The sequence below is a fragment of the Perognathus longimembris genome, chromosome 11 (assembly GCF_023159225.1).
Source record: "Perognathus longimembris pacificus isolate PPM17 chromosome 11, ASM2315922v1, whole genome shotgun sequence".
Lineage (NCBI taxonomy): Eukaryota > Metazoa > Chordata > Mammalia > Rodentia > Heteromyidae > Perognathus > Perognathus longimembris.
This window is the reverse complement of record NC_063171.1, coordinates 65,501,732-65,529,379: the sequence shown is the minus strand read 5'-3', so window position 1 is coordinate 65,529,379 and position 27,648 is coordinate 65,501,732. Positions and strand designations below refer to the sequence as shown.

The following is a 27,648-nucleotide window of genomic DNA, read 5'->3' as shown; positions in this document are numbered from 1 at the left end:
ATTCTCTTAAGATAGGTTTTTTTTTTTTTTTTTTTTTGCCAGTCCTGGGCCTTGGACTCAGGGCCTGAGCACTGTCCCTGGCTTCTTCCCGCTCAAGGCTAGCACTCTGCCTCTTGAGCCACAGGGCCGCTTCTGGCCGTTTTCTGTATATGTGGTGCTGGGGAATCGAACCCAGGGCCTCGTGTATCCGAGGCAGGCACTCTTGCCACTAGGCTATATCCCCAGCCCCTTAAGATAGGTTTTGAACTCTCCATTTTCTTAACTTTGCCCCATTGAATTCTCCACTTTCTTGTTATTATTTTTAATATGCTACTGTTGTGAATAAGATTGTTCCCACATAGGATAGTAGGTTCTTATGGTGGTTTATTGTCTTTATTTTTGACTGATTTTCTAAGTGTTTTCAAGCCCATCAAGTTAGTAGATCCTAGTGACTCATAGTATGCAAAAGTTTGTCTTTCTGTGTTCATAACTAAGAATCATTCATGTAGTTGCCAGTTTTCCATTTTTTAAATGAACATTCATTTGGCCTGGCCTCATTTAAAGTATAAAAAAGAACAGGTGGCTAGGCACTGGCCAGTGGTTCATGCCTGAAAACCTAGCTGTTTAGAAGGCTGAGATCTGAGGATTACTGTTGAAAACCACAAGATACATATCTGCAATTACCAAAAATCCAGAAGTTTCAACTGTGGCTACAGTGTTAGAGCACTAGCCTTGAGCAAAAAGTTCAGGCACAGCACCCAGGCCCTGAGTTCAAGCCCCAGGACTGGCGCAGACACACTCACACATAGTGTGGAGGTGCTGTTAAGACAAAAGCAGAGTTCTAGACACCGTTGGCTCTCTTGGTCTTGCCACCTAGCCCTAAAACTCCTCCAGAAATTTAGTTTTAGTTTCTGTGGGGTGGAGGGGGGAGTACTGAGAGTTTGAACTCAGGGCTTTGCTAGGCAAATGATCTACCATTGAACCACACTGCTAGTCCTGAAAATTCATTATTTTACATTATGAAAGCATGAGATTTTACATATTTTGTTAAAGCTTTCTGTTTAGTTGTCTGTGATACTATTGATTATTGGAATTGTCTTTTTTTAAGGTTTAGGATACTGTTTGAAGTGAGATTCAAATGCCAAACCTGTGAGATTGTTTGAAATTAAAACAGAGTAGTAAATACATGGATGGAGGCAAGTGGGTACTTTAGCTTCGGGTGCTTGAAGCCATTTGTGTGGTGTAGGGGAAGAGGAAGTTATTTTCTATATCTTGAGAGCAGTTCATCTCTGGGAATCCTTAAGTGAGAGTGTGTTGGTGGAGTGTACTGTGAAAGGTTTCTTTGCGAAATTCACAGTGTCTCGCTTTAGTAACTGAAGTATATTACCAATGTCTGTTGCAAGTAATATTTATGTGATACAGTTTACAAATGTATGTAAGAAATCATTTTTTTCTTTTTACTTCTTTGTTAGTCAAATATTCTAAGCAAGCAATAAACATGAAATGGGGAGATTTTGCCTGAACCAGCTATCTGGCTTTACAAACACTTCACCACAAATAATAAATGGTTGAATAGCCTACTGGGGAGATGCACTGCTAGTTTGTCTGTTAAAAAAAACTACCAATAGTACTTCAAAAGAAGCACCTTTTATAATTTCTAAGTGCTACCTGCTACTTACAGATGCATGTCAGAGCCAAAAGGAGCAAGAGAAACTGACCATGTTCTTCAGTGGTTGTGGTGTCACTCCCCAACAACTGGAGAAAAGTACTAGGAGATCACATATCCCCTCCATTTCTTTCTTTGTACCTAACATCTGGTGCCATAGTTCAGCACATAAATAGCTAGGAGCCCGGAGGTCCTTGGCAAAGAATGGAGAATGAGCAGAGAATGGGAGAATAGAGAAGAGGCGGTGTGCTTAGCTTTGTAGACCATCTCAGAGCCATTATATGTGAGATACGACTTAGAACAATGGAATGGTTAACAGCATGATCTTTGAAATGTCTTTTATCAAATCTGATTTTACTAGCTTTGCTCTAACATCTTAGATGATGAGTCTTTCCTATGTTTTAGTGCTTCTCTGAAGATTATGTGAAATACTGTATGTAATGCAGTAACAAGTACATGGCTTCCATAGTTAGTAAATAGTCTTTCTGTGGTTGTTGGTATTATTTTTGTAGAATTTCTTGGAAATAGGTATAAATAAGGTTTTATGTTAGAACATATGATTATGCCATATACAAGAAAGAAATGAGAAGTTTGAATTATTGAGGTGACATAGAATTTCATTATATCTAATCTTATTAAACTAGCATTGTAAACAGAGTTTTGATATTTTTCTTCTAAAATACCTATTCACATTCTAAGCATAACATACACAGTTATTTTGTAATCTTTCTTTAAATCCAGTGTTGTCATTCAAAATTACATTTTTATACATACAGAAATTACATAGTAGTTGGATAAAGAAAACAGTTAACAATTGGTGATATATTTAAGTATTAGCTTTCTTAGCTCAAACAGTTAACTTGCAAAGTGCAAAAAGTGAAGTCTCATAATAAATGTAGAATATTGACTTTATCTAAAATAAAGTATATTTTGAAAGACAGGATATAGCTGTGTAGCCTAGGCTGACCTTGAGCTTGCTGTTGTCCTTTTGTCTGAGCCTCCTGACTGCAGGGATTATAGGCATGAACCACCACACTGAAAAATAAGGATTTTTGGCTTTACTAAGAAACTTCACTAGTCTAATGCTTTTCTAGTACTCAGAATGTCAGCACATTACTGTCGTTTTTCAAGATAGAATTATTAGGAACATAGAAACGATTTTAAATTTATACCTGAAAAAGAAATTTAAATGTCTGCTAAGAATCCTGTTGAAGGATACAGGTATTTGAACTCAGGACCTTGTGCTTTGTTAAACTCTCTATGCTTGTGCACATCTCCAGCTTTTTTGCTGTGCTTAGTTTTGAAATACAGTCTCATTTTTATGGAATTTTTACAAAAGAGAAATACTGTTCTTAAAAGTTTCTATACTATTATTATCATAGTTTATACAAATAACACTTGTGTTGTTTCTACACTTGTATACACACATCTGATTGGGTTATCCTTGTATGACTTTTGCTTAGTGGTGTTGGTCATTCTGCAATATATAAAATAAATTAAATGAAAACTAGGCTTGAATCAGTAGCTGGGAGTGTTTCACAGCTTGTTACTTGGAATTACTTGATGCAGAATAAAACACTTAGGCTACCGGTTAGAAAATAAGAGATAAATAGAATTAAGATTCAACACATTAACTAGGAAATACTTAAACATTTTTCATGATGTTAAGCTACTCTGGTTCTTTATCCTTTCATAATACAATCAGGAATAAAAATGATTGTTACTAGAATTGAAGAAACATCCTGACTTAAGTTTAAGAAATTTATGTCCTTATGGGGGATAAAAATACTACTTTAAAGTTAGTGGATTAGTTTGTCTTGATTTTAAAATTCATAATGCAGCCAAACAAAATTTTGAAAGTATTTGTATCATGACACTCAGTGAAGGCTCATTTGTTTCACTTTTTTATTAAAAACTTGATAAAAGTGCATTGTATACATTGCTCTTCCAAGAATCAAGTGTTCATCAAACATTTTTAGCTTTTCTCCCTATTCTTCCCCAGAAGTTTTTAATTGGTGATGTAGAATATTTGTCATCTACCAAATTAAAAACTGTAGCCTTGTAAACTTGGCACCCAGAGAAAGAAATAGGGGCCATAAAATAAATAAGGCATGTCCACACCTGTTGCCAGTAAAGAAACTTCCTGTATGTTGCAGTTTGTCAGACATGTGTATAAAAATGAATGGAATGAAACTGCTATTGTATTCTTTCTCCAACAGTACATCTTCTTGTTGCCTTTTAAGTGATTACTTTCGCCTGTGTGAGGAACATGATTGGTTTTTATAGACATACTTGATATCAGAGTTAAAGTTAAATAAAGTGTTACTCTTGAAGAGTGCAGTATTTGATCTAATCAACTCATTGAAATACTAGCGGGACCTTTAATACCAGTGAGGAAAGAAAATTTATCTGTTTTGAAGCATTTAAGAACTTTTGAAAGTAAAAATTTGAGCCCGAGACATATTTTTTCACATTTTTTTCATGTCATGTCAAAATAACGTTCCCAATATATATGAGCAATAACAAAAAAAATAAAATTGAGTATCAGTTATTTTTTTTAAAGTAAATCCTTAAGCGAGAACTGCATTGATAAAACATCTGAACTTTATGAATGAGTTTATGGACAATAACTGAACTAAATCTTAGTGCATGAATATGTCTTTAGAACTCTATTATAGGTCTGAAAATTTGTCCTTTACACAATTACAAAGTTTCTTAAAATTGATAATGGTGTTTTATTTACATTTAATTTTTATATTCAAATGAGAAGTTAAATCTAAAATGAAGTTTTTTGACTGCGTCCATTTTTTAGATGAAAACTTATGTTGAAAATGTATGCAATACATCTTATTGGCCCCAACCAGCATAAGACTTGACCCACTGATGTATGCATGCTTCTTATTGCATGTTAATACACAGAAGCCCATTATACATTTTTTAAAAATAGATTCTTTTGGGGAAGCTGTAAAAAAATCATATAACATTGCAGTATTAAGAATTACCTTCAGAAATTAAAAAATGGAATTCTTTTATGTGGTGCATTTTTAACTAAAACTTGACCTATAGATGTCATCGATTTTAACTATACATGCTTTTTAGCAATATTTACAGATTGTACACTTGAACAATCTTCTTTTTCAGTGTAATTTACGGTGGCGATACCTGCCTGCTTTTTCCTTTGCTGCGTTGGCACAGGCATTGTGCTTATTTTGTTGTAAATGGTTCCAGTATTTTATCAGTTCACTAGGCTGGAACTGATGAGAGGTAATTAGGTGGCTGTATTTACAGCTGGAATAAGAAACTCGCCAGTGATTGAACACAAACTCATTGGGAGGGGGCACAGGATCAATTCTTAACTTGGCGAGACAGATCCCTACATACACGTCTTCCAGGTGCAAACGACGGATACCTAAAGAAACTTTAAATATCTTTTCTGCTAGATCTCCAGAAAAAACATAGCCAGTTCCAGAACAGAAGACAGGGTAGCGCTCGCTTGGGTAGAGGTCTGGTGGCATGTACCACTTGCTGTCTTTGTTTCGGTTGGGCGCATAGCCTCTCATTAGGTACCCAGTGAAATAATTGTGCCGGGGAGGCAGATCTGGCTTCAGTAACTTATGTATCAAATATTCAGTGTTGACAAACATGTCACTGTCAGTTTTCATGACATAAGGAATATGTGGACAGTATGTTGCAACCCAGTTCATGCCCATTAATGTTTTAATAGTCAAGTTGTAGTATGTGTCTAAGTATTCTTGTTGAATTATATCATGATATTGTCTGCTTTCTTCCAATATTGCATGTTGAAGGTAGTCGTTTAGCTTAATACTTAGGCCTAACAAAAAAATCCGTGTTATTTGGATGCCAGGTGCTAGACTTTCATTGCCCCAAGTGTGCCGAATTGCTCTTCTAGCTTCTATTTGTCCAGGTTCTGCAGCTATTAGTAGTATTAGAAAAGGACTTTTGTTCTGGCATTTTTCTGGCTCATTGATGATATATTTGAAGTGATAAGCATTTGGATACCGAGTACCCTTTTCAGTGTAAATACTCCCATTGGCACTGAGTGTATTCTCCAGTCCTGTAACTCCTTGTGGTGACTGGTCTGTGTCGTTGGAGTTAGTTAGAGTTTGGGGTCTCAGAGTCTGAGGGACTGTTTCTTTCCAAATGTTTCGAAGAGAGTGGTTGGTCTCACTCTTTGTAGAACGAAATCCTCGGAAACTGTATGTCACAGGATTTTCTTTGAATCCAGTTCTACCTGGCAGCCAGTCATGATGACTGAAAAACAAAAACATAGCAAAAAGAAACACTAGAGAAAGTACCCCAATAAGATGAGTTCGGAACAGAGACCTCTTAGCATTCCAGGTCATCTTTGCAAAGCAGCAGTGCCGTCTTCTCCACTGAAGCATGTTGTAACTATCCAGTAATGGTGTGTGAGATATTGGTGGCCCCAAATACCGCTTTTTCTCCAGAGTCAGTGCTGCTCTTTGTCATCTGTTTTCAGGTCGGTCACGTGTCCCCTACAGTCATTCTGTAAAGACAAAGAATAAAGGTTTTAAAAATGCAATATGTCTCAAAATGGTCTGAAAGGGGCTCTGGATACTAGTAAAATTAAGGCAAATAGGAAGGAAGTTTTTAAGCTGTGAACATAGGCTAGCTCAGAAGCAGAGCCTGAAATTTGCTTCCTTTTGGTAATACAATGGCATCACTGGGAACAGAATTCATTTCTTTTTGTATGTGTGTGGCATGATGAGCGGGTAGAGGAAGATGATAGATTTTATTTCTGTTCATGTCATTGTTTCAGTAGCTCTGGTCATTTGTACCTTTACTCTAGGTTTTTAAAGCTTTAAAAGTTGCATGTGTACAGAAAAGAAAAATGTTACTAGCTTCCTGACAGAGGCTGTGTAAGAAGGCCTTGAGAGCAGATGGAAAATTTATTGGCATTAATTAAAATTGATTTGACATACCATTGATGGTAGGTATGGTGTTCTGTCACTGGCCTTTTTTGTAAAATGGTCATGTATCAGTCGTGGGCCAGACGGTGCAAGGTTGATGATAGCAGACACAGTACACTGCTTGTCATGTTTCCTTTGGCCCCCACTGTGCTGAGAAAGTCAGTGAGAAGATGCACCTGTCAAAATGAATTTCAGGATCCAGTAACTGCAGGGTAGGATTTTTAAGCAGTAATAAATGATTAACGGTTTTGAGAGTACGCTTCTAATTTAACCTTCCACTTCAAATATGAAGTATGTAAAAGTTATTGTCCTTGAATTTTGAGATTGACTTTATAACAAGCAATTATCTTTAGTTATCTATGGTTTTAAAAATAAAATTTTCACAAAGTACATTTTAAAACATTCTTGAGTTAAGCTGTGTTTGAATGCATAGAGTTTTGTAATTTTCAGTCTTGTAGGCTAACACTTAAAGGCCCCTATATTTAAAACAAATGATCAGTGGCTGGGAATATGGCCTAGTGGTAAAGTGCTTGCTTTGTATACATGAAGCCCTAGGTTCAATTCCCCAGCACCACATACATAGAAAACGGCCAGAAATGGCACTGTGGCTCAAATGACAGAGTGCTAGCCTTGAGCAAAAAGAAGCCAGGGACAGTGCTCAGGCCCTGAGTCCAAGCCCCAGGACTGGCAAAAAATAAAAATAAAACAAATGATCAGAGGTCAGAAATGTCAACTCCTTTGTCCAACTGCTTAATGATCATTAATAAAGAGAAATGTCAGTGTGGGAGGTTCACGATGTCACACACTAAAAAGCCTTTTTACTGTGCAGCACAAACTTGTTTCTGTTTATTTTCAGTTTCTTTCTCTGCATACTTAGATTTTTCTGGTCCAAGGATTTGGCTGGTGGGGGAATAGAGGTAAATGAAATGGAATTTGAATTCTATGAAGAGAAACTTTTGGGATAGGTACTAAAGGAATGTGTAGTTTTAATTTTGAATTTCTTACTGAAAATTATTTCTTTAAGCAAAAGAAAAATAGTAAGATTTCAATGTGGGAACATTTGTTTATTTGAAATTATTCATGTAAATGAATGTGTTTAACCTATGACATAAGTAACTCATGTTCAGTGAAATATTTAACTTTGATATGAGTTATTTTAGGCGTGTATTTAGCATGCAAATCCCCATATCGCTGAATAATTGTAGAGTAAAATTCACATGCATAATGATAGGTACCTTGAAAATATTGATTGAAAGTGTTAGATGTATATGAATGAAAGTGTTATTCTAGCAATAGCCACTAGGAGGAGCAAGTAGGTAGGAATTGGAATAAATCTCGAAAGTGTAACAGCAGACACCAGCGTTCCATAATTTCTAGTTTCTGAAATTACATTGTGCTTTCAGCAATTATAATATTTGTCAATTGTAAAAATTAATGAAAAGTTTTGATAAATGTTATACAGTGGTTTTTTTTTAAGTTGGAATTTTAAAAAGGAGCTCACTGTTCATTAGTTTACTTACAGGAATTTTAAATATTACATTGCTATAAGACCATGGATAGTCTCTGTATCAACAGAAATTACTGTTATGCTATGAGTAAGTTGAAAGTATTAGAGCTGAATATTTTGATTTAGAAACTCCATATTTTCCTATTTTTATAAATATTGGGCCATTCTGTCTAGACTAGGACTTTAAAGCTAATGAAAGAAAGTGATATATTTTCTGGATAGTAGTGGTATCCCTTCATAATAAAGAGACTGGAGCATATGAGGGCTATGTGTATAAATTGAAAAGAAAAAGGTTTATTTGATCTGCTTCAAGTAGTCTAAACATAACTTACACGTATCAGCTTTCTGTTGTTAAGAGTAGTGTTTAGAACCTGGTTGAGGCTTTTTTGCTTGTCTTTTAAAAGTACAAATTTATCATTTAAGAAGCAATAAATATAAGATCAGATACTTGAGTGACTAGAAGACTTAAGAAGTGAATGGAGGTAGTATGGTAGTAATAAGTTCCAAAGTATTTCCTATTACAGACAACAGCAAGTTGTATGTACTCTAGTATAAGTGTATAATTGTGATTCTAAAATAATTTTATAACACCACATGATTAACATATATCTTACTTATGATGGTTGTAATTTTATGAATATTAATCTGAAGAGGCTTGACGTCCACACAAGCCTATTTGTTAATGAGATTCATGTGAAACTCTAGCCTTCAAAATTTTTTGTTAAAAGTTTTTTAGATATTTACCATATTTTTGCTGTGACAGAGAAAACAAAATTAAAGCAACTATTTCACCTTTAAATAAATGAGAAACTTATTGTCTGGTTAATGTATGTTGTATTTTAAATCTTGCAAAGTGAGAAGACAGGGAAGTTAAATATCTTGGTATATAAAATAGTTTTGCACTTTATATTTATAGAATAGAAATAGCTATGATTTATCTTTTAGCCTTGATAATTTCAAAATATGTATTTGTATCTTATGAAGTTCGTAAGCATGCTGTTATAACATGTGGTTCTCTCACACATACATAGTTTAATGGTTTGACTTTCAAATTTTAATGTATTTAGTTTGATGGAATGGTCTAGATTTAAGTGTTGCTTCTATAGAAAAAGTTCTGAACTTTCATTTTGAGAATACCTAGCTTGTAAAACTGCTTAATTGGTGACTATAACATTGATCACGGTACCAAGAGGGACTTGATTTTTATAACCAACCATGTTTTTATTTGTAGTACCTTATTTTAAATTTCATTAAGATAAACATTCATGAATATGGTTGATAATTAATATTGAACTTGTTTAATTTTAATTTTGGAATACAGTGTTTACCTCTCTTAAAAATGTTTGCCTTTTGTAATTAAATAGGGTAGTGAATTGTATGAATCAGCTGGGACAAATCAAGATTTGATGGATTTGGACAATTTTAGTAGTATCTGAGTTTTTCAGTCCTGAGTTACTATTTCGATGAGGATTGTTGCTAACATAGTTTGTTTGATTTAGCTTTGTCTTCTACACACGTATGTAGCAGCAGTTCATTACTGCATGTTAATATAGCCTAGAAGACATTAGCTGCATTTATATGAATGTTTTGATCTTGTAAAGCTGTTAGTAGATTTTTTTAAATATCTAAGTATTTTTTTGTGTTAGAGTTTTACTTTTAAGACAATCTCTGGAAATAATTTTATATTGGATCATTTAGAATAAGTCTATTACCTAAAATAAGAGTGTACTGTTTCAAATAGCGTGATTAACCAAAACAGTTATTGCTATCTCTTTGTTTAAAGTTGTTTGTGAACATGTGACTACTGTGGTGTATGCTGTTCATAAACTCACACAACCTCTGTGATCCTGTGCTCATGTTTTCCTTCTAGTATGTTCTTGTAGCTCAGTAATAACCAAAATTAGTTGGCATGTTCTTAGATTGTGTTTGTTCTCTATCCCCTTTATTTGGGGAGGTGGGTATTAGAAGAAAGACTTCATTACTATGAGCTATTAAGATTTTGTTTTAAAATGACTTCGCAGCCAAGCTTCTAATGCCAAGACCATACTTGATACTGCTTAATGTAATTTCACTGCATTGTCTCTTGATAGCCATTTTCAAGAGTGCTCTTTAATTTACTAGATCAGGATTCAATTTGACCTAATTTGATAGAGGATTGCTGTGCTTACTGTAAAGGGCTACAGATTTTAAGATTATTTTCTCAGATAGTTCTTTAGCTATATCTAGTTTTTTTTTTTGTCTCTCATGTTGATATTCCAGAATTACTTCAAGCTGCATATTAGCTGAGTAAAGCGGTGACAGCTTGTTTTCTAAACAAAACAGATTTTAAGATCATATATTTAGGAATCCTTTCACAGTTTCAAGGGCAGTGAACTGTATGAACTTGTTTATCAAGTATCAGTGCCCTCCAGGGCCATAAAAAGACAACACATTCAAATGAGTATCATATACAAGATAGCAACATACCTTCCTTGGTCAGGCCATTTGTGTGGAGAGGATTATGCCACTGAACATACTTTTGGCACGCCATCACTTCAGCAGAAAGATGCTATAGAACATGCGCACATCCCCCACAGTCTGCCTCCCGCGATTGCTTTCCAAGGTCCAGTGTCCATCTGTCTGTGTGTCTTCCAGTTAGCCTCCTGGTTCATATGGGTCCTCGTCTTGTGAGATTTTCCCTTTCTTTCATTTTCTCTCTCCTTTGTTAAACAAAAGAGCCAGAGTTGTCCGTTGTATTTGGAGCACTGTTGACTCTTTCCGACAGTTGATGCATTGAAGCTTTTTACATCTGCTGTTTTCCTGGCTGGACAATGCAGTGCTGTGTTCTCTTCTCAGTATCCATATTTCTAGTAATAACACTGAGCTGCACTGTGAAGCAGCAGAGCCCGAATCTGGTGCTCCGGGTGTGTGTGGGAAAGAACGGGATTTTCCTCTCCTCTGGTTGTTGCCTGGCAGCTGCAGAAAGGATTTTTGAGCAGTTTCACTGGGATTTTAGGCTGTAATATGAAATCCACGCTTCCTCAGCTGCTGCACAGGCAGGCAGCAGTTTAAATGTGGGCTTGACAGATGCTCTCTCTGACAGAGCAGAATTTAACGTCACTGCTTGGCTGAATCCCACGTGATTGTTTGCATTCATTTTGACTAAAAGCCTAAGGTAGGGAGAGGCTTAGGAATTTTGCTTCTGTGTGGCAAATCCTATATATTCAGTACCAAGTGTAGTGATGAGTGGATAATATGAAAATGGAATGATTATGAAACGGGGATTATGATTTTCTTACAGTTTAATTTTCTTCAGAAAAATAAAGCATAGGCTTTCTAAATATTTTCTGTGTTAGATGGTGGCACTTATGTTTCTTACAAGCTTCTGGAAGGTATAACCAACATGTGCCTTTTTAATATAAGCTGAATTAAGTTAACCCTTTCAGTGCATGCCGGGTCTTGAAGGTGTTTTTTGTTTTAACTGCTCTGGTTTTGGTAAGGTCTGGGCTAATAGGGATGGACTGTTTATCCTTCCATCAGTAACCTAGGTTTTTCTCCCCTGTATTTCTGCAGTTAATGTAAATGGACTGTCATGGATTGCTCCACGTGCAGTGTGACAGTCTACTTACTGACTTGGTTCTCTGTGGTTCCTAGTGTTCTTGAAGGCAGAAAAGTTTACTTTTAGTAACTTTTTAATATCAACGGTTTTGTATTTTTTCCTTTAAAAGTTCATGTATCATAAAATTAAACAAAATAATACAGTGTGATATACTGTTATTGAAACCTCTTCTTGGTGATGAGATTTGTCACAATTATGTTTACTTTTGCTGCTTTTCAAGATGGTGTACTAAATTGCCACCAAACAGATTTTGTATTGGGTACTCTGAACTGCTAAATATGGTTAGTCTCCTTAGCATTTTTTGGTATCTTGTTTTTCTGTGAATATGGTGATGGATTGTTTTTGTTGTTGTTATTTTATGTATTTATTTACTTTTTTTTTTTTTGCCAGTCCTGGGGCTTGAACTCAGGCACTATCCCTGGCTTCTTTTTGCTCAAGGCTAGCACTCTACCTCTTGAGCAACAGCACCCACTTCTGGCCTTTTCTGTTGATGTGGTTATGAGGAATTGAACCCAGGGCTTCATGTATGCTAGGCAAACGCTCTACCACCAAGCCACATCCCCAGCCTGTTTTTGCTTTTTTTAATAATAAATTCTCAGTTTTCCTCTGATATTCTTGTGACTGTAACTCTCAGAAACTACAATTCCGGAGATTTGCCTATATGTTCATGGTTATACATAATTTTCATCTTACTTGTTTCCACAGAAAATACCTATTATTTCAAATGAATAAAGATTTAAAAGCATTTATTCCATTATTTATAATGTGATTTTTCTAGAAATAGTGGAAAGATTATTATGAAAGAGAAGAAAAGTGTTATAAACAGAAAACATAGGCCTATAGCTTTGACTTCTTAATTGATTTTTTTTTTCTTTTGCTCATGGGGATTGAATTCAAGGTAGCGCTCTACCACTCGGGGCCACAGCTCTACTTCTGCTTTTCTGGTGGTTCATTGGAGACATGGACATTGGAGTACACAGACTTTCCTGCCCGGCCTGGCTTTTGAACCACAAGGCTCAGATCTAAGCGTCCTGAGTAGCTAGGATTATAGGCATAAGCCACCAGCACCCAGCTCTGGATTGAACTTTAAGGAGAAGAAGACTAGAACCCAGACCTTGGCATTTAGTTTTTATAGCCACTCACACTATAACACTCACTATTTTTGGGGGGGGGGGCAGTCCTGGGCCTTGAACTCAGGGCCTGGCCACTGTCCCTGAGCTTCTTTTGCTCAAGACTAGCACTCTACTACTTAAGCCTCAGCACCACTTCTGCCCTTTTCTGTTCTGTTTATGTGGTATTGAGGAATCAAACCCAGGGCTTTATGCATGCTAGGCAAGTACTCTACCACTGAGCCACATTCCCAGCCTACTCACCAGTTTTTTAGATAGCAATTAGACAAACTAGGCAAGAGAATATTGTTTATGCACGTACTTATTGAGTCTCCAGAAGTAGATGTCGGGTGTTTTGTTTTGTTTTGTTTTTGCCAGTCCTGGGGACTGAACTCAGCCTGAACACTGGCTTCTTTTGCTCAAGGTTAGCACTCTACCATTTGAGCCACAGCACCACTTCCAGCCTTTTCTTACACATGGTGCAGAGGAATTGAACCCAGGGCTTCATGTATGCTAGGCAAGCACTCTACCACTAGGGCACATTCCCAGCCCAGAAGTAGATTTTTGTAGAGTAATGTTTGACAGTGAGCCATACTATAGGATTTGACTGTGAGGTAGATGTAGATGGCACTGCCCGTTTATTGAACATATTCCCCAATTTGTTTTTATTATGTGTAGTAAAACTCTATCATGAAGGAACAAAGGTCAAGTAATTTTTTACTACGTTTGAGCTGTTATAAAAAATGACCTTTGTTCCTCGAGATAGTTTTAGTTTACATTATTTTCAAGGTGAGCTGGAGCCTGGTATTAATCAGTTCAAATGTCAGGTAAGTCAGGTAAGGAGTGATGAGAAAGAGGTCTTGCTGAACTTCAAAGCGAGATTTTCTGTGTTCTTACAACCCGCTTTTAAACATTAGATGACACAACTGCTGGAGAAACTGAGGATTTCTACCCCCAACACAGCATTCCTGGAATCATTCAATACCATGATGTCTTTATTTTCACTTTTCAAAAATATCTATTGATCCAATACTATATAGTAACATTTACATTTAGGCACAGCATATTAAATGTTAAAAGTATGAGGATGATTTAGAAATATTCTCCATTCTTTCTCCAAGGAGAGAGATAATTTTTTAAGCTTATATTAATTGTACATAGGGAATTTTGTTATATCTCACATGTTTATACTGTATTGCAATAAATAATTTTTGCTAATACTTTAAAAAAAAGTTGAAAAGTTTCTCATTGGCTAGTACTCTACCACTTGAACCATAGCTTCACTTTTGGCATTTTGCTGATTAGGTAGAGATAAAGAGCCTCACAGACTTTTCTGGCTGGGCTGGATTTGAACTGTGATCTTCAGGTCTGAATAGGTAGGATTACAGGCTCATGAGCCACCAGTACTTGCACCTTTCTTTGTTCTTTTGAGTGCACTCTTGGGTGTCCCTCTGCATATGTTATTATGTATCTTAGGGTATTTTGTTGTTGTTTTGTTTTGGCCGATCCTGTGGCTTGGACTCGGGGCCTGAGCACTGTCCTTGGCTTCTTTTTTGTGCTCAAGGCTAGCACTCTACCTGTAAAGCCACAGTGCCACTTCTGGCCTTTTCTATATATGTGGGAGCTGGGGAATCGAACCTAGAGCTTCATGTATGCGAGGCAAGCGCTCTATCACTAGGCCATATTCCCAGGCCCCTGATGGAAAATTCTGTGTCCATTACTCTGTGTATTATGACTAAGACTTGTATAGCCAGTTCTAGGATTTTCTTGAACATATCTGTAGGAATGGTTGTTGTTGTTTTTTAATCACATAAATAGTTGTACAAAGGAGTTACCATTCAACAAAGCAGTTTGTAAATACAATGAAATGCATCTTGATCATTGTCACCCTGGAGGAGCCTTTAAGGAACTTGGTGATTAATACCTAATTCCTAGTTTGTGTTTTGTATAGAAATAATTGTTCCTTTAATTCATGTAGTTAGTGGTTTTTGGGTGATTATTAAGGTGATCAGTCAGATGTAAACCTCAGCATGCTCACCATCCAGTTAGACCTAGTACAACTCACGTTCATCTGTATGTCCTTGGCAAAAGAAACTCGAAGGGGAGAACACATAAAGCACTGAGCAACAGAAGATGGCCTTGGACAATATCACAAGGGAGACGAAATCTACTCTCTACTCCTATTTTAGTTTGAGTTGTTGGCACTGAAATCTAAGACACTTATTTAACCTGATGCTCATCAGAACTGGCTATCCTTTTCAATGTTAAGATTCTAATCTTTTGGGTCAGATGTAATTTGCACCATATCACTCTGAAAACTGCCATTTGACATGGCTACTTAGGTGCATCAGTTGTCGAGGTCTCTAGATAATTTTGCATAGTAATATTTGGAGTTTATACCTTTTAACTGTTTTTATTTAAAATTAAATGTTACCTGAAGTGTGCTGGTGGCTCACACCTATAATCCTAGCTACTCCTTTCTGTTATCCTGGAAGGTTAAGGGTCTAAGCCTTCTCCAGCAGAAAAGAAATAGTGAAATACCAGGCTGTAGGTCTGGTAGAGTGCCGTTTGCAGGCAGGCAAGCAAGCTGAGGGAGGGCTTGGTGTGGGTGCACACACATAAACAGATGTAATTTTTTTGTTATATGAAAGATTTAGGTGAATGACCTATTTTTGGTTGTTTAATTTTAGTAAATGTTTTTCCCTTTTAAAGAAAAATTAAATGTTTATTAAAAGTTTAAAAATTCCCTCTGAAGCCCATTAATGATAGATATTACTTTTCTTTGAGCTTACAAAGGACAGACTAACCGAACTGCAGATCAGCAATCTCAGAATGACCACAAGTGTCAGTGTTTGCCATCTTATTTTTCTCATTCAGTTTTTACTGAGTCGTTGAGCAGATACTCACGTTTAGGATTTTTTCTTCATGCTGGACTGAACTTTGTCAGTACTTAGCTCACTATTCCAAAAAAAGTTATATCAATGATGTTTATAGCAATTGAATCACTAGTACAGTGTATCTGTGACGTTGTTGTATTCACTGTCTTTTTGTTTTGTTTTTTGCCTTTTGTGCCAGTTCTGGGGCTTGAACTCAGGGTGAGTGCTGTCCCTGTGTTTTTTGTTGTTGTTATTGTTGTTTTTGTTTGCTCGAGGCTAGTGCTCTACCACTTGAGCCCCACCGTGCCCCTTCTGGCTTTTCTGGTGGTGAATTGGAGATAAGAGTTTCACCAGACTTCCCTCCCCAGGCTGACTTCAAACTGTGATCCTCCGATCTCAGCCTGCTTAGTAGTTAGGATTACATGTGTGAGCTACTGGCCTCAGCTTTTTATGTATAGGTATTAGCATCTACTTAATCATCTTGAGTGACATATCTTTAGATTTGTATACCAAAATAGGTATTTTATTATAAGTACATTTTAAAGATACATGCATAGGTTAGTTGTAATACCAATTCATCCCATGTAAGTTTCTTAGTTTAGAGGTATCTGTAAAAGTTTTTTTTTTTTTTTTTTTTTTTTGGCCAGTCCTGGGCCTTGGACTCAGGGCCTGAGCACTGTCCCTGGCTTCTTCCCGCTCAAGGCTAGCACTCTGCCACTTGAGCCACAGCGCCGCTTCTGGCTGTTTTCTGTATATGTGGTGCTGGGGAATCGAACCTAGGGCCTCGTGTATCTGAGGCAGGCACTCTTGCCACTAGGCTATATCCCCAGCCCCAAAAAGTATTTCTTAATATGAAGAGGTTGTAAAGCCTTTAGGTCAGCATATTTGAGTAAGATAATTGAGGCACCATACACTATACTCCCTCAGGCCCAACACATTGCTAGCACTATTTTTTTTTTTAACATTATTAGTGCAGGACAACATATGTAGCAACAAAAATTAGAAAGAAGGGCGCAGTTAGCCATGCTTGATTCTCCATTCATGTGACCATCATGTGACTTTATAGACTGATTAGGTATAGGGTCATTAGTACAAAGAAATTTTGCAAAGCAGAAAAATAACTAATTTGAAGCACCATAACCTTTGGTATACAGAGCTAATTATGCAGGAGAATATTTTTCATTTCTATTTACATTAAAAAATTTGTGACTTTGATCCTACTGTCATTGAAGAAAAAAACATATTAGATAGGTCTTAAGTTTTCATCCATTAAGAACATTAAATATGGAATCAGCAGAACTGAACCTTTGAGATCAGGATGGGGCAGGTAACTAAATTCCTGTGAGGTCAAGATTTTTTTCCAAAAGTCCTATTTAATGTGGCAAAGGCAGGGCTAGAACTTAAATCTCAAGATTTGTAAAAGCAGGTTTCTTAGCATTGCCTCCTGATAGTTCCATCGTGAATTTGGACCCATTCAGCTACATAAATGGGCCTTCTTCCTAATCCATGCCACTATAAATGTTACAATTCAGTGAGCCTTGCAAAAGAATTAGAAGTGGTGTGACTTAAGTGGTGGAGTTGAGTCTAGCCTTTGAGTGAAAAAGCCAAGCAAGAGCACAGACCCTGAGTTCAAGATCTAGATCTAGTACATACACCAAAGGGGGAAAAAGAATTATTCATTTGTCTAGAAGACCTTGATATTGAAGATCATCAATGTATGGTTACTAATTACACTTCTTTTTCTTTTTCACTTTCTTGTGCCGGTCCTGAACTTGAACACAAGGCTTGGGCACTGTCCCGCTGACCCTGAGCATCTTTTGCTTAAACTAGCACATTACTTCTTGAGCCACAATTCTACTTCCCACTTTCTCTGGTGATTAACTGGAGACAAGACTTTACCCCCCTGCTGACTTCGAACCACTATCCTCAGATCCCATCTTTCTGGGTGTAAGCCAGTGAGTGGTGCGTGCACCTGATTGCTAATTACAGTTCTGTAATGTAACACTTCAGTTTCATTCATGTGGGTGCAGGTTTTCAATCACTGGATAAGAGACATGTATTCAACATATACTTTTTAAGATTTCATATTCTGTCTTACTCTCTTTTCTTCTTTCTTTTCTTTCCTCCCTCCCCACCCAGAGTTTGAAGCATGCTAAGCAAACCTTTACCATTGAGTTGAGTGAATTACCTCCCCACCCCCTCTTTTTTTTTTTGGCCAGTTCTAGGCCGTGAACTCAGGGCCTGAGCACTGTCCCTGGCTTCTTTTTTGCTCAAGGCTAGCACTCTGCCACTTGAGCCACAGCAACACTTCTGGCCGTTTTTTGTATATGTGGTGATGGGGAATTGAACTCAGGGCCTCATGTATACGAGGCAAGCACTCTTGCCACTAGGCCATATTCCCAGCCCCCCCCTTTGTTTTTTAATTGTTGGCTGATATTAATTACACAGACCCTAGTTCTTCTATTCCTCTCTTTGGGCCCAATTTTAATTTCTGTATTAGTCTACATTCTCTATAGGAAATAAGCCAAGAGGATCTGTTTCTATATGTTTACAAGCCACATTGTTAATATAGATTATATTGAAAATAAAGAAAATTATATTTATTTGGAACTAGTATTGAGGTATGGGAAAAGACAGGTTCAGATGATCTTGAAAAGTGCTCCAAATGTTGTCTAAAATGTTAGCTATATTTTTTTCTTTTTCTTTCTTTCTTTCTTTTTTTTTTAAGGACTTAAACTGTAGAATGGCTCATATGTTAGTCCCATGTGTTAGGCCTTAGCAGAAGCGAAAGCTGTCTTGCTCAGAAAGGGACTGGGACTGGGGTACCAGGGCCCACGCCTGTAATCCTAGTTACTCAGTAGACATCTGAGGATCAAGGTTCAAAGCCAGCCCACGAAGGAAAGTCTGTTAGACTTTTATCTCCAATTAACCACCGACAAGCTAAATGAGTGGTGCTAGCCTTGAGTGGAAAAACCTAGGGACAGTGTTCAGATCTGATTTCAAGCCCCAGGATTAGCAAAAAAACAAAAGTGAAAATAAAAACAAAAAAAGGATTGGAGGGATTGGGTGCCATCTGAGTCTCTGGGTAACTTAGGGAGAGGAATCCGCTGTGCAGGTCACAGAAGTTAGCAGTGTTTCAAGGGCCAGTTTACATCTGCTAAGTTTGCAGCTCATTTCAAAGATCCAGTTGAGGATATGTCTGAGATGTAATTAAAAAGGAGGCACCCAACTCCATTTTAACTGCCCTGCACCAGTGCTACTCCATTTTTAGTTTTTCACTTGACAGCTCTTCTGTAATTACTGAGAAGTATTTCAGATTTTGCATTTTGGAAATATTAATATGTCCATAATGAGATGTCCCAGGATAGATCCTAAGCCTAATAAACAAGTTCACTTATATTTCTTTTCTTTTCTTTTTCCCTCCCTCCCTCCCTCCCTCCCTCCCTCCCTCCCTCCCTCCCTCCCTCCCTCCCTCCTCTCTCTCTCTCTCTCTCTCTCTCTCTCTCTCTCTCTCTCTCTCTCTCTCTCTCTTCCTGGGGATGAGCCCAGGACGTTGCACTTGCTGGGCAAGTGCTTTGCCACTGAGCCCTTTCGTTTATATTTAAAATTTTGTTTATATTTAAGATATGCATTATATGCACTCTTTGAAGATTAATGTAACCTTGTATTTTTAACGTGCTTGCATTTTGATGATGAACTTGTCACTTGAAGTAGCTATAGCACTTTCAGAATGCTTTACAAGAGTGTGGAGCATTTTGGATTACTGATACTCAACTGCTAATCTGTATTTTGGGAGTTATTTTAGGAATTGGTTCACACAGTTATGGAGCCTCAGAAGCACAGGGTCTACAGTCTACGTGGTGTGGACACAGGAGCCAGTGGTATTGTTTCATTTCCAAAGGCCTGAGTACATAAGAGCTGTAGCACTATGAATTCTGTGGCGGCAGGAGAATGGTTCTCTGCTAGAACACAGTCAGGGAGTGCTGTCTCGGTCTGCCTTTTGTTCTGTTCGGGTGTGCTATGGATTGGATGGGGGCAGTCACCAAGTCTGTTCATCTTGTTTTTTGGGGGGGAAGTACCAATCCTAGAGCTTGAGCTCAGAGATAGCACCCAGGCCCTGAGCTTTTGTGCTTAAGGCTAGCATTCTTCCACTTGAATACGGCTCCACTTGTAGCTTCTGGGCTTTCCTGCCTTGTTTGGCCATGACCCTCAGATCTCATCCTCCCGAGTAGCTAGGATTTCAGGCTTGAGCCACCACTGCCCAGCACAATTAACCATTTTAGTCTTCTTCCTTTTATTGCCACTTGGTTTGGTGACACATGTAGAAAACGGTGCCAGCCTGCCAAACATTTTAGAATGTGTTTAGTGACTGAGGAGATTATTTTCATGATCCCTTTATGACTTTTTAAACAATCTTTTAAGTTTTTTCTTGCTTCTCTTTTGGTATGATGCATTTACTGTTGAACTAGTTTAATTTTCAAACCAAGAGAGCATTCTGAATGAAAAAACTAGTAGGGGCTGGGACTATGACCTAGTGGCAAGAGTGCTTGCCTCGTATACATGAAGCCCTGGGTTCGATTCCCCAGCACCACATATATAGAAAATGGCCAGAAGTGGCACTGTGACTCAAGAGGCAGAGTGCTAGTCTTGAGCAAAGAGAAGCCAGGGAGAGTGCTCTCAGGCCCTGAGTCCAAGCCCCAGGACCAGCAAAAACAAAACAAAAAAACTATAAAAACCAAAACACCTTACTGTTCTCAGGTGGCCAGTGACTGACTGCTAGGTACAAAGAACATGAATTAAAGACTTCTGTTTAAAAAAAACAACAAACTAGTATTACTTATTTTTAATCAGTATCTTGCTTCTTTCTACTGTTACTACTTAGCTCTGTGTATCCCAGTTTTTCTGTGACTATAAATAAAATTAGTGTTATATTCCCAGGTCAAAGTTTTAATTACTATCAATAGATATTGATTGGAATAGCATATTTTATTCCATTGAGATTATAATACTTTTCAGGTTGCAGAAAACCACTCTGTTCTGTTAAAGAAAAATATATCCACTATAACACTATAGGAATATTTCATAAAACCTCAGGCAAAGAATTGTTATCTTGGCCTTTGAAAGAATACAGTGAGAAATTGGAAATTTGTCAGAAATCAAGGAAACATGCCTTGTTTCTCTGTGATGTTACACGACTACTTGTTCTTTTCTGCGTCTATCTATTGAGCTTTCTGGTCCTTTGTGCATAGTCACACCCCCCACCCCCACCCCAAACCAACAAGACTCCATCTAGCTCTAGTTTGGATTACTCACTCCATCTCAGTGTGGCTTTGAGGGGAGAAAATGTGGCTAGGTAAGTTTAGCGCATGCGTGTCATTGGCTCTGGGTCCTGCACTTCTGAGCAAAGGGCAGGTCATGCTGAGTAGACATTCCCCAGTGAGCCCACTGCAGTTGGCACTTGAATTTTTTGTTAATGCCTTTAAGCATAGTTTTTTCCTTTTGTGTGTGTGTGTGTGTGTGTGTGTGTGTGTGTGTGTGTGTGTGTGTGTGTGTTGCCTGTCTTGAGGCTTGAACTCAGGGCCTGGGCATTGTCCCTGAGCTTCTCTGACTCAAGGCTAGCGTTCTACCACTTGAGCCAAAACACTGCTTCTGGCTTTTTCTGAGTAGTTTATTGGAGATAGCCTTACAGACTTACTTGGCCGGGCAGGCTTCAAACTGCCATCCTCAGATCTTACCCTCCCTCCTGAGTAGCTAGGATTACAGACATGAGCCACTGGCGCCCAGCTTGTTTTTTGGTTTTTGATTTTGAAAATTTTAACAGTTTTAAAGTATGTAATTTAGTGGCATTAACTATATTGAAAATGTTTTACAGCCTTTACTAAATTATCTCTAGAACATTTCATCATTCCAAACTGAAACTCTGTGTTCATGACTCCCCAATTTGCTAGTGCCTCCAGTCCCTGGGAATTTGACCTTTCTGCATATATCATATGTATGAAATTATAAAATAATTGCTTTTCAGTGTCTGGCTTATTTCATTGCGTGTAGTGTCTTTAAGGTTTCTTGATGTTGTGGTGTGTTCAGAATTTTGTTCTTGGGCTGGGAATATGGCCTAGTGGCAAGAGCGCTTGCCTCCTACACATGAAGCTCTCGGTTCGATTCCCCAGCATCACATATATGGAAAAACGGCCAGAAGGGGCGCTGTGGCTCAGGTGGCAGAGTGCTAGCCTTGAGCGGGAAGAAGCCAGGGACAGTGCTCAGGCCCTGAGTCCAAGGCCCAGGACTGGTAAAAAACAAACAAACAGAATTTTGTTCTTTTCAAGGCAGGTGTCATTCTCTTGTATGCCTGTCTCAGGGTTTGCTTATCCATTGTCTATCTGTCAGTGCTGACATTTGGCTTCTCACTTCTTGGCTTCTGTGAATAATGTTGCTGTTAGGGGCTCAGCTTTCAGTTCATTTGAGTGTGTACTCACAAGTAGAATTGCAGACCCATGGCTATTGTGCATGCGTGTTGTTTTTGTTTGTAATACTGTCAAAATAACTGACACATGGTGTACAGGGAAAATTGTATTTTACACTATTACCAGAATTACAAAGTGTTTTAATTTCTCCAGGTTCTCATTTATACTTATTTTCAGATGTGTTTTGTTGTTGTTGCTGCTGCTTTGACAATAACTGACCTAGCATCCCATGGTTTTTAGTTTGCATTTCCCTAAAGGTTAGTGATGTTGAACCCACCGTTTGTATATAATCTTGGAAGAGATATCTAGTCAAGTCAATTGCCTGTTTTTATTTTACTTATATTTTGTAGTATTGGGTTTCACTTGAGCTGAAACTTCAGCTTGGGGTATGTGTGTGGTGTGCGGTGTGTGTGTGTGTGTGTGTGTGTGTGTGTGTGTGTGTGTGTGTGTGTGTGTGTGTGTGTGTGTGTGTGTTTTCTCTTAGTTTGTTAGGTAAGGTCTCAATTTTTACCTTGAAGCCAGCCTGCGACCATGATTTTCCCAACTGCTTCTTGTGTAGCCGAGATTTTGTCCCGCTTTTTGTTGAGATGAGTGTCTTCTAACTTTTTGCTTAGACTGACCTTAAACATTGATCGTCTTGGTCTCTGCCTTTTGAGAGGCTGAGATTACTGGCCTTCCTTTACCCAATTTTGAAGGTTTGTTTTGTGTGTGTATGTTTACTAAATTGTAGAACTTATTTACATATTTTAGACATTAATTTCAGATACATGATTTGTAAATACTTGTGTGAGTTAGATTTTCAACTGTGTGGACAGTGCCCTTTGTTGCACAGAAGTACCTAATTTTGATAGTGTAGTTTATTTGTTATTTCATTGTCTATGATTTCATGTCCAAAAAAAATGAATGCCAAACCTTATTTGTGAAGTTTTTTCTTTCTTTCTTTTTTTTTTTTTTTTGCCAGTCCTGGGGCTCAGACTCAGGGCCTTGAGCACTGTCCCTGGCTTCCTTTGCTCAAAGCTAGCACTCTACCTCTTGAGCCACAGTACCACTTCCAAGTTTTTCTGTTTATATGGTGCTGAAGAATCCAACCCAGGGCTTCGTTCATGTTAGGCAAGCACTCTACCACTAAGTCACATTCATAGCCCCCCTCTTTTTTATTTTAAAAGTTTAAATCTTAGGTCTAAAATTTAGGCATTTGGTGCTAGTCCGGGGGTATGAACTCAGTGCCTTGAACTCTTCCTTGGCTTTCTGGCTCAGGGTTGGCACTCTGCTACTTGAGCCATGCCACCACTCCAGTATTTTGCTGGCTAACTGAAGAGTCTCATTGATTTGTCTGCTTGAGCTGTCTTCAAACTATCCTCCTCATATTTCAGCCAGCTGAGTAGCTAAGATTACAGGTGTTAGCCACTGGTGCCCGGCTGAGATTAGTTTTTACATATAAAAGGATAATCATCTAACTTTATTCTTTGTCATGTTGATATCCAGTTTTGCTAGCACCATTTGTGGAGAAGACTGTGTTTTCTTCATTAAATAGCCTTGGCACCTTTGTCAGCAAATCAGGTGACCATGTATGTGACTTTATTTCTGGGCTTCCTATCCCATTGATCTATATGTTTGTCTTTATGCCAAGTTTTGAAATTTGGAAGTTTGAGTCTTACAATTTTGATTTTCATTTCTAAGATTGGTTATTTGGACTAGATTCAAGGAAAGCATGATTTCCCATGTTTCCCAATATTGGGCCCTGTTTTGATTGTTTATATTGTTTACATCCATCGTCCTGCTGCTTGCTGCTGTCCAAGGAGTACAGAGCAGTGGATTGTTTCTTTCAACTGAGTGACATTATATTTTGAGAAATTTTTGACATCTTCATAATACTTCCTAGGGAGGTAATATGAGCTCAAGGCTATTAGACCAATAATTATTCCTATTATGATTTTTATTGCTGTTTTAACTGGAGACAATCCATATAGCTTAGTGAGTTAATTCTGCTATTCGTCTATCATAGAGTATAAATAAGTGTCTATAATTTCTTAAATTTAAAAAACGCTCAAACTGCTTTATTTATTTATATTTTAAAAATTATATTTAAGTACAAACGGGTCAGGTTGTTTATAATTGAGGTCACATGTATTGGGAGCCAGTTGGGATGACTCTGTGTAATACACCCAGCATGAAAGACAGTATCTATGAAATTGAATGTTTATTTTTATGTTACACATTTTGTTGTGGAGCATTAACCAATTTTTAGTGTTAGAATTTAGCACTCATAAGTTTCAAATGAACACGAATGTATTCAACAGCATACTATCTTAAAATTTCATTGAGTATCCACAACCACACAATATTTGTACATGGGATAAATTGGAAAGCTAAAGTGGTCTCTATTAAAATATTAAAGTATGTCTGAAGGATAAAGAAGGGAGGATGAAGCTGTAAGAGCTCTTAAAAATGTAAACTATTATCTTCATCACAAAATATGCAGTGTAGGCCTGGGAATGTGGCTTAGTGGTTGAGTGCTTGCCTAGCATGTAGAAAGGCCTGGGTTCTATTTCTCAGTACCACATAAGCAGAAAAAAACTGAAGTGGTGCTGTGGCTTAAGTGGTAGAGTGAGCAGAAGGAAGCCAGGGACAGTGCTCAGGCCCTGAGTTCAAGCCCCAGGACTGGCAAAAAAAAAAGCAATGTATTTTCTTAGCTCATTTCAAGAAACTGATTCCTTAATAACCGCCACCCCCAACTCCCTTATAAAATAATGCTTGGTTTAATTTTGATGCCAAGCAATACTGTTATTCTATTTCCAAGGAGATATTAGATGGTCACATTTTCTAAAATAAGGCAAGCAAAAATTACTTATAAACTGCATACCTTGTTTTGTCTTATGTAGGGTGTGGAGAATGGTGAGGTGGGGCATTTAATGAATGATGAGGGGTGGAAAGTACCTGTCAGAACATTAAACTAGATGGTAGGTGTATAAGACATTACTAACCTTCTGCCTCTTTCGGCATGTTATTGTCACTCAGTACTCTGTGCCTGCGTTTTCTCCATGAAACATGGGTTTGCTTGCCAGTGATTACAGGCATTTTGGAAGCATCTGTTCCTGAGTATTGAACTTGATGTGATTCAACCTGTAGCTTATTTCTTTGCCCATGTTACCTGCTCAGTCATTAGTTGAGATTTGTTACTTAGTTTTTAAGATATTCTTACTTATTCATAATTCAAATACAAGAAATATTATCCAGTTTTAAAGGTACTTACTTATTCAAAATATTTGTGTGTTTTTAAAGTGGACTCTAAAGTAATATTGCTTATATCTTGCTAACACCAGGTTTTGTGTCATGTATTCATTTTGGACCTCTTTAGAGAAAATTATTTGACTTGATTTTAAAGCAGTTAATGGCATTTCTGAGAATATTAAAATGGTCAGCAATTAAACAAATTATTAAACCCTACTACATGCTTGTATATAAGTGCCTCTTCAATTTAAACTTACTTTCTATTGAAGATTTGTATTGCTGTACCTCAGGACTAATAATAATGATAGTTTCATTTATTTATTTTTAATCTTCCATACTCTTAGGGTTTAGATGAATGACTGAACTGAGAGCAGTGTAGGATTTCTTGGCATTAATTGTTTAACTGTTATATAAAGGAATTTTGATGTTATACATGGTTATTATTTGTTTTTACTAGGAAGGTGCATCTGCTCGTAAGACTCAAACTCCTGCAGCCCAGCCTGTACCGAGGCCAGGTAAAAATACAAAACTTTGATTTTTCCTTTTTCCTGTACGTAATCATTACGATGATTTTTGTCTGTTTTAATTATATGTATAATAACTCTTAAGAAATTGAAAGCTTACATAACCAGTATTGTGCATGCCTCAAAATTTAGTGCTTATAAATAAGCTTGCTCAACTGTAGCATCATTAAAAATCTTTGTAGGCTTGGGCTGGGGATATGGCCTAGTGGCAAGAGAGCTTGCCTCGTATACATGAGGCCCTGGGTTTGATTCCCCAGCACCACATATACAGAAAACGGCCAAAAGTGGCGCTGTGGCTCAAGTGGTAGAGTGCTAGCCTTGATCAGGAAGAAGCCAGGGACAGTGCTCAGGCCCTGAGTCCAAGCACCAGGACTGGCAAAAGAAAGAAAAAAAAAATCTTTGTAGGCTCAACAGAAAACCATAATGAAATGAAAAGCGTATCGGACCACTGTTTTCCTGTACTATATTTATACAGCTTGCCTGGATTTTGTAATATTCTTTGCTGAAGTAATAGTTTCCTCAATCTGGGTTAAAGGTCATTGACAAAATAGATTGTTTAACGCTATCTGACAGCATAGGTTCTTTGCACTATGCTTTATAATAATGATTTTTAAAGTTATCATGAGAACAAGTAGACACAGTCAAAGAGTTAAAAGAATATTTTAAGATATTTTTGTTTTGGTTAAGAATTTTTTTCAGAAGTGTTTTCAAAAGGCTGTGTGTATTCATTTTCTTACCTACTAGATTAATGATCATTATGTGTAAACGTTGAAGTACATCATCATAATTTCAATAGACTGGTATTTGTTTTGCTTTGATAAGAGAATTTCAGACATCTCTGTTACAGAGCACCTAAAACTTTTGTAATCACATAAAAATATGTGTTAAGCAAGGGTATTGTTGAAGTTATTTTCTGGTACTTTACTCTCCAGAAAAGTCTCTATAGATACCTAGAGATGGCAATACTACATTTGTTTTAAGTGCTTTGGATTTGTGGGTTTTTTTTTTGATGTTTTATTTTTTCTATTTAGCATAATTAAGTGCTAGTCTATACCATCTTCTCTCCCTCCCCACCCCCCTTACATTCTACTCTTCAGTGTGACTAAAGAAAATGAGAAGAATTGGAACTGCATAGACAAAAATTTGGGTGATTTTCCTCAAAATATCTGTAGTAGCAACTGCAGATTTGCTTTTTTTTTTTTTTGTTATATGTTCTCATACAAGCAACTTTTAAAACTATACGTGATAAATACTAGGTATTTCTGGAAGTGCTTCAAAAGTTGCATTGAAGTTATTTGACACTTGAATTAGAATGATTTATTTCCTGGATTTACATTCCCCTTAGACATGACCCTTGCTTAAAATTTTTAAAAATGTCATTGTTATTGTAAAGGTGTTGTACTGAAGGGTTACAATGACAGAAATCAGCTAATGAGTACATTTCTTTTTGGACAGTGTCATCCCTTCCCTCTCTCCATTTGACCTTTTCTTCTGTGTTATTCCTATCTTTTGAGGAGGAGGGGGAGGAGAGCAAGGCCTATGTTATACTGGAATTGGGGTAGTTGGATGTAATATATTTGAAGCGACAGGAGTGTGTGTGTGTGTGTGTGTGTGTGTGTGTGCGTGTGTGCGTGCGTGCTTGCGTGCGCACACGCCAGTCCTGGGGCTTGAACTTAGCTCCTGGCCTCTGTCACTAGTTTTGTGCTCACGGCTAGTGCTCTATCCATGTTTTGAGCCACAGTCCCACT

The 27,648-nt window shown here is 37.5% G+C and overlaps 2 protein-coding genes and 1 long non-coding RNA gene across 5 annotated transcripts in view; 2 read left to right on the top strand and 1 right to left on the bottom strand.

The window, feature by feature from the left end:
• The window catches only part of Cdc73 (cell division cycle 73), a 92,186-nt gene that overhangs the window by 38,370 nt on the left and 26,168 nt on the right, over positions 1–27,648 (top strand). The window contains exon 11 of the mRNA XM_048357445.1: positions 25,834–25,891. Within this exon, the coding sequence (XP_048213402.1) occupies positions 25,834–25,891 (58 nt within the window). The remainder of the gene's footprint in view (positions 1–25,833; positions 25,892–27,648) is intronic.
• Positions 1,733–20,192, top strand: LOC125359639. The gene is made up of 3 exons (XR_007212592.1): positions 1,733–1,744; positions 7,569–7,572; positions 19,859–20,192. It is a non-coding gene; the product is annotated as an uncharacterized LOC125359639 (long non-coding RNA).
• Positions 3,063–11,432, bottom strand: B3galt2 (beta-1,3-galactosyltransferase 2). 3 transcript variants are annotated; one of them, XM_048357447.1, is made up of 2 exons: positions 10,568–11,432; positions 3,063–6,770 (listed from the first exon to the last, which is right to left on the bottom strand). In XM_048357447.1, the coding sequence occupies exon 2, from the start codon at positions 6,046–6,048 to the stop codon at positions 4,783–4,785; it is 1,266 nt and encodes a 421-aa protein (XP_048213404.1). In that variant the 5' UTR covers positions 6,049–6,770; positions 10,568–11,432; the 3' UTR covers positions 3,063–4,782. The 3 variants fall into 3 exon arrangements, with proteins under 3 accessions (XP_048213404.1, XP_048213403.1, XP_048213405.1); XM_048357446.1 differs by having other exon boundaries at positions 3,063–6,170; XM_048357448.1 differs by lacking the exon at positions 10,568–11,432 and having other exon boundaries at positions 3,063–6,170; positions 6,607–7,084.

Excerpts from the sequence above, each read along its gene's own strand:
- B3galt2 (XM_048357447.1), bottom strand. The coding sequence starts at position 6,048 with ATGCTTCAGTGGAGAAGACGGCACTGCTGCTTTGCAAAGATGACCTGG.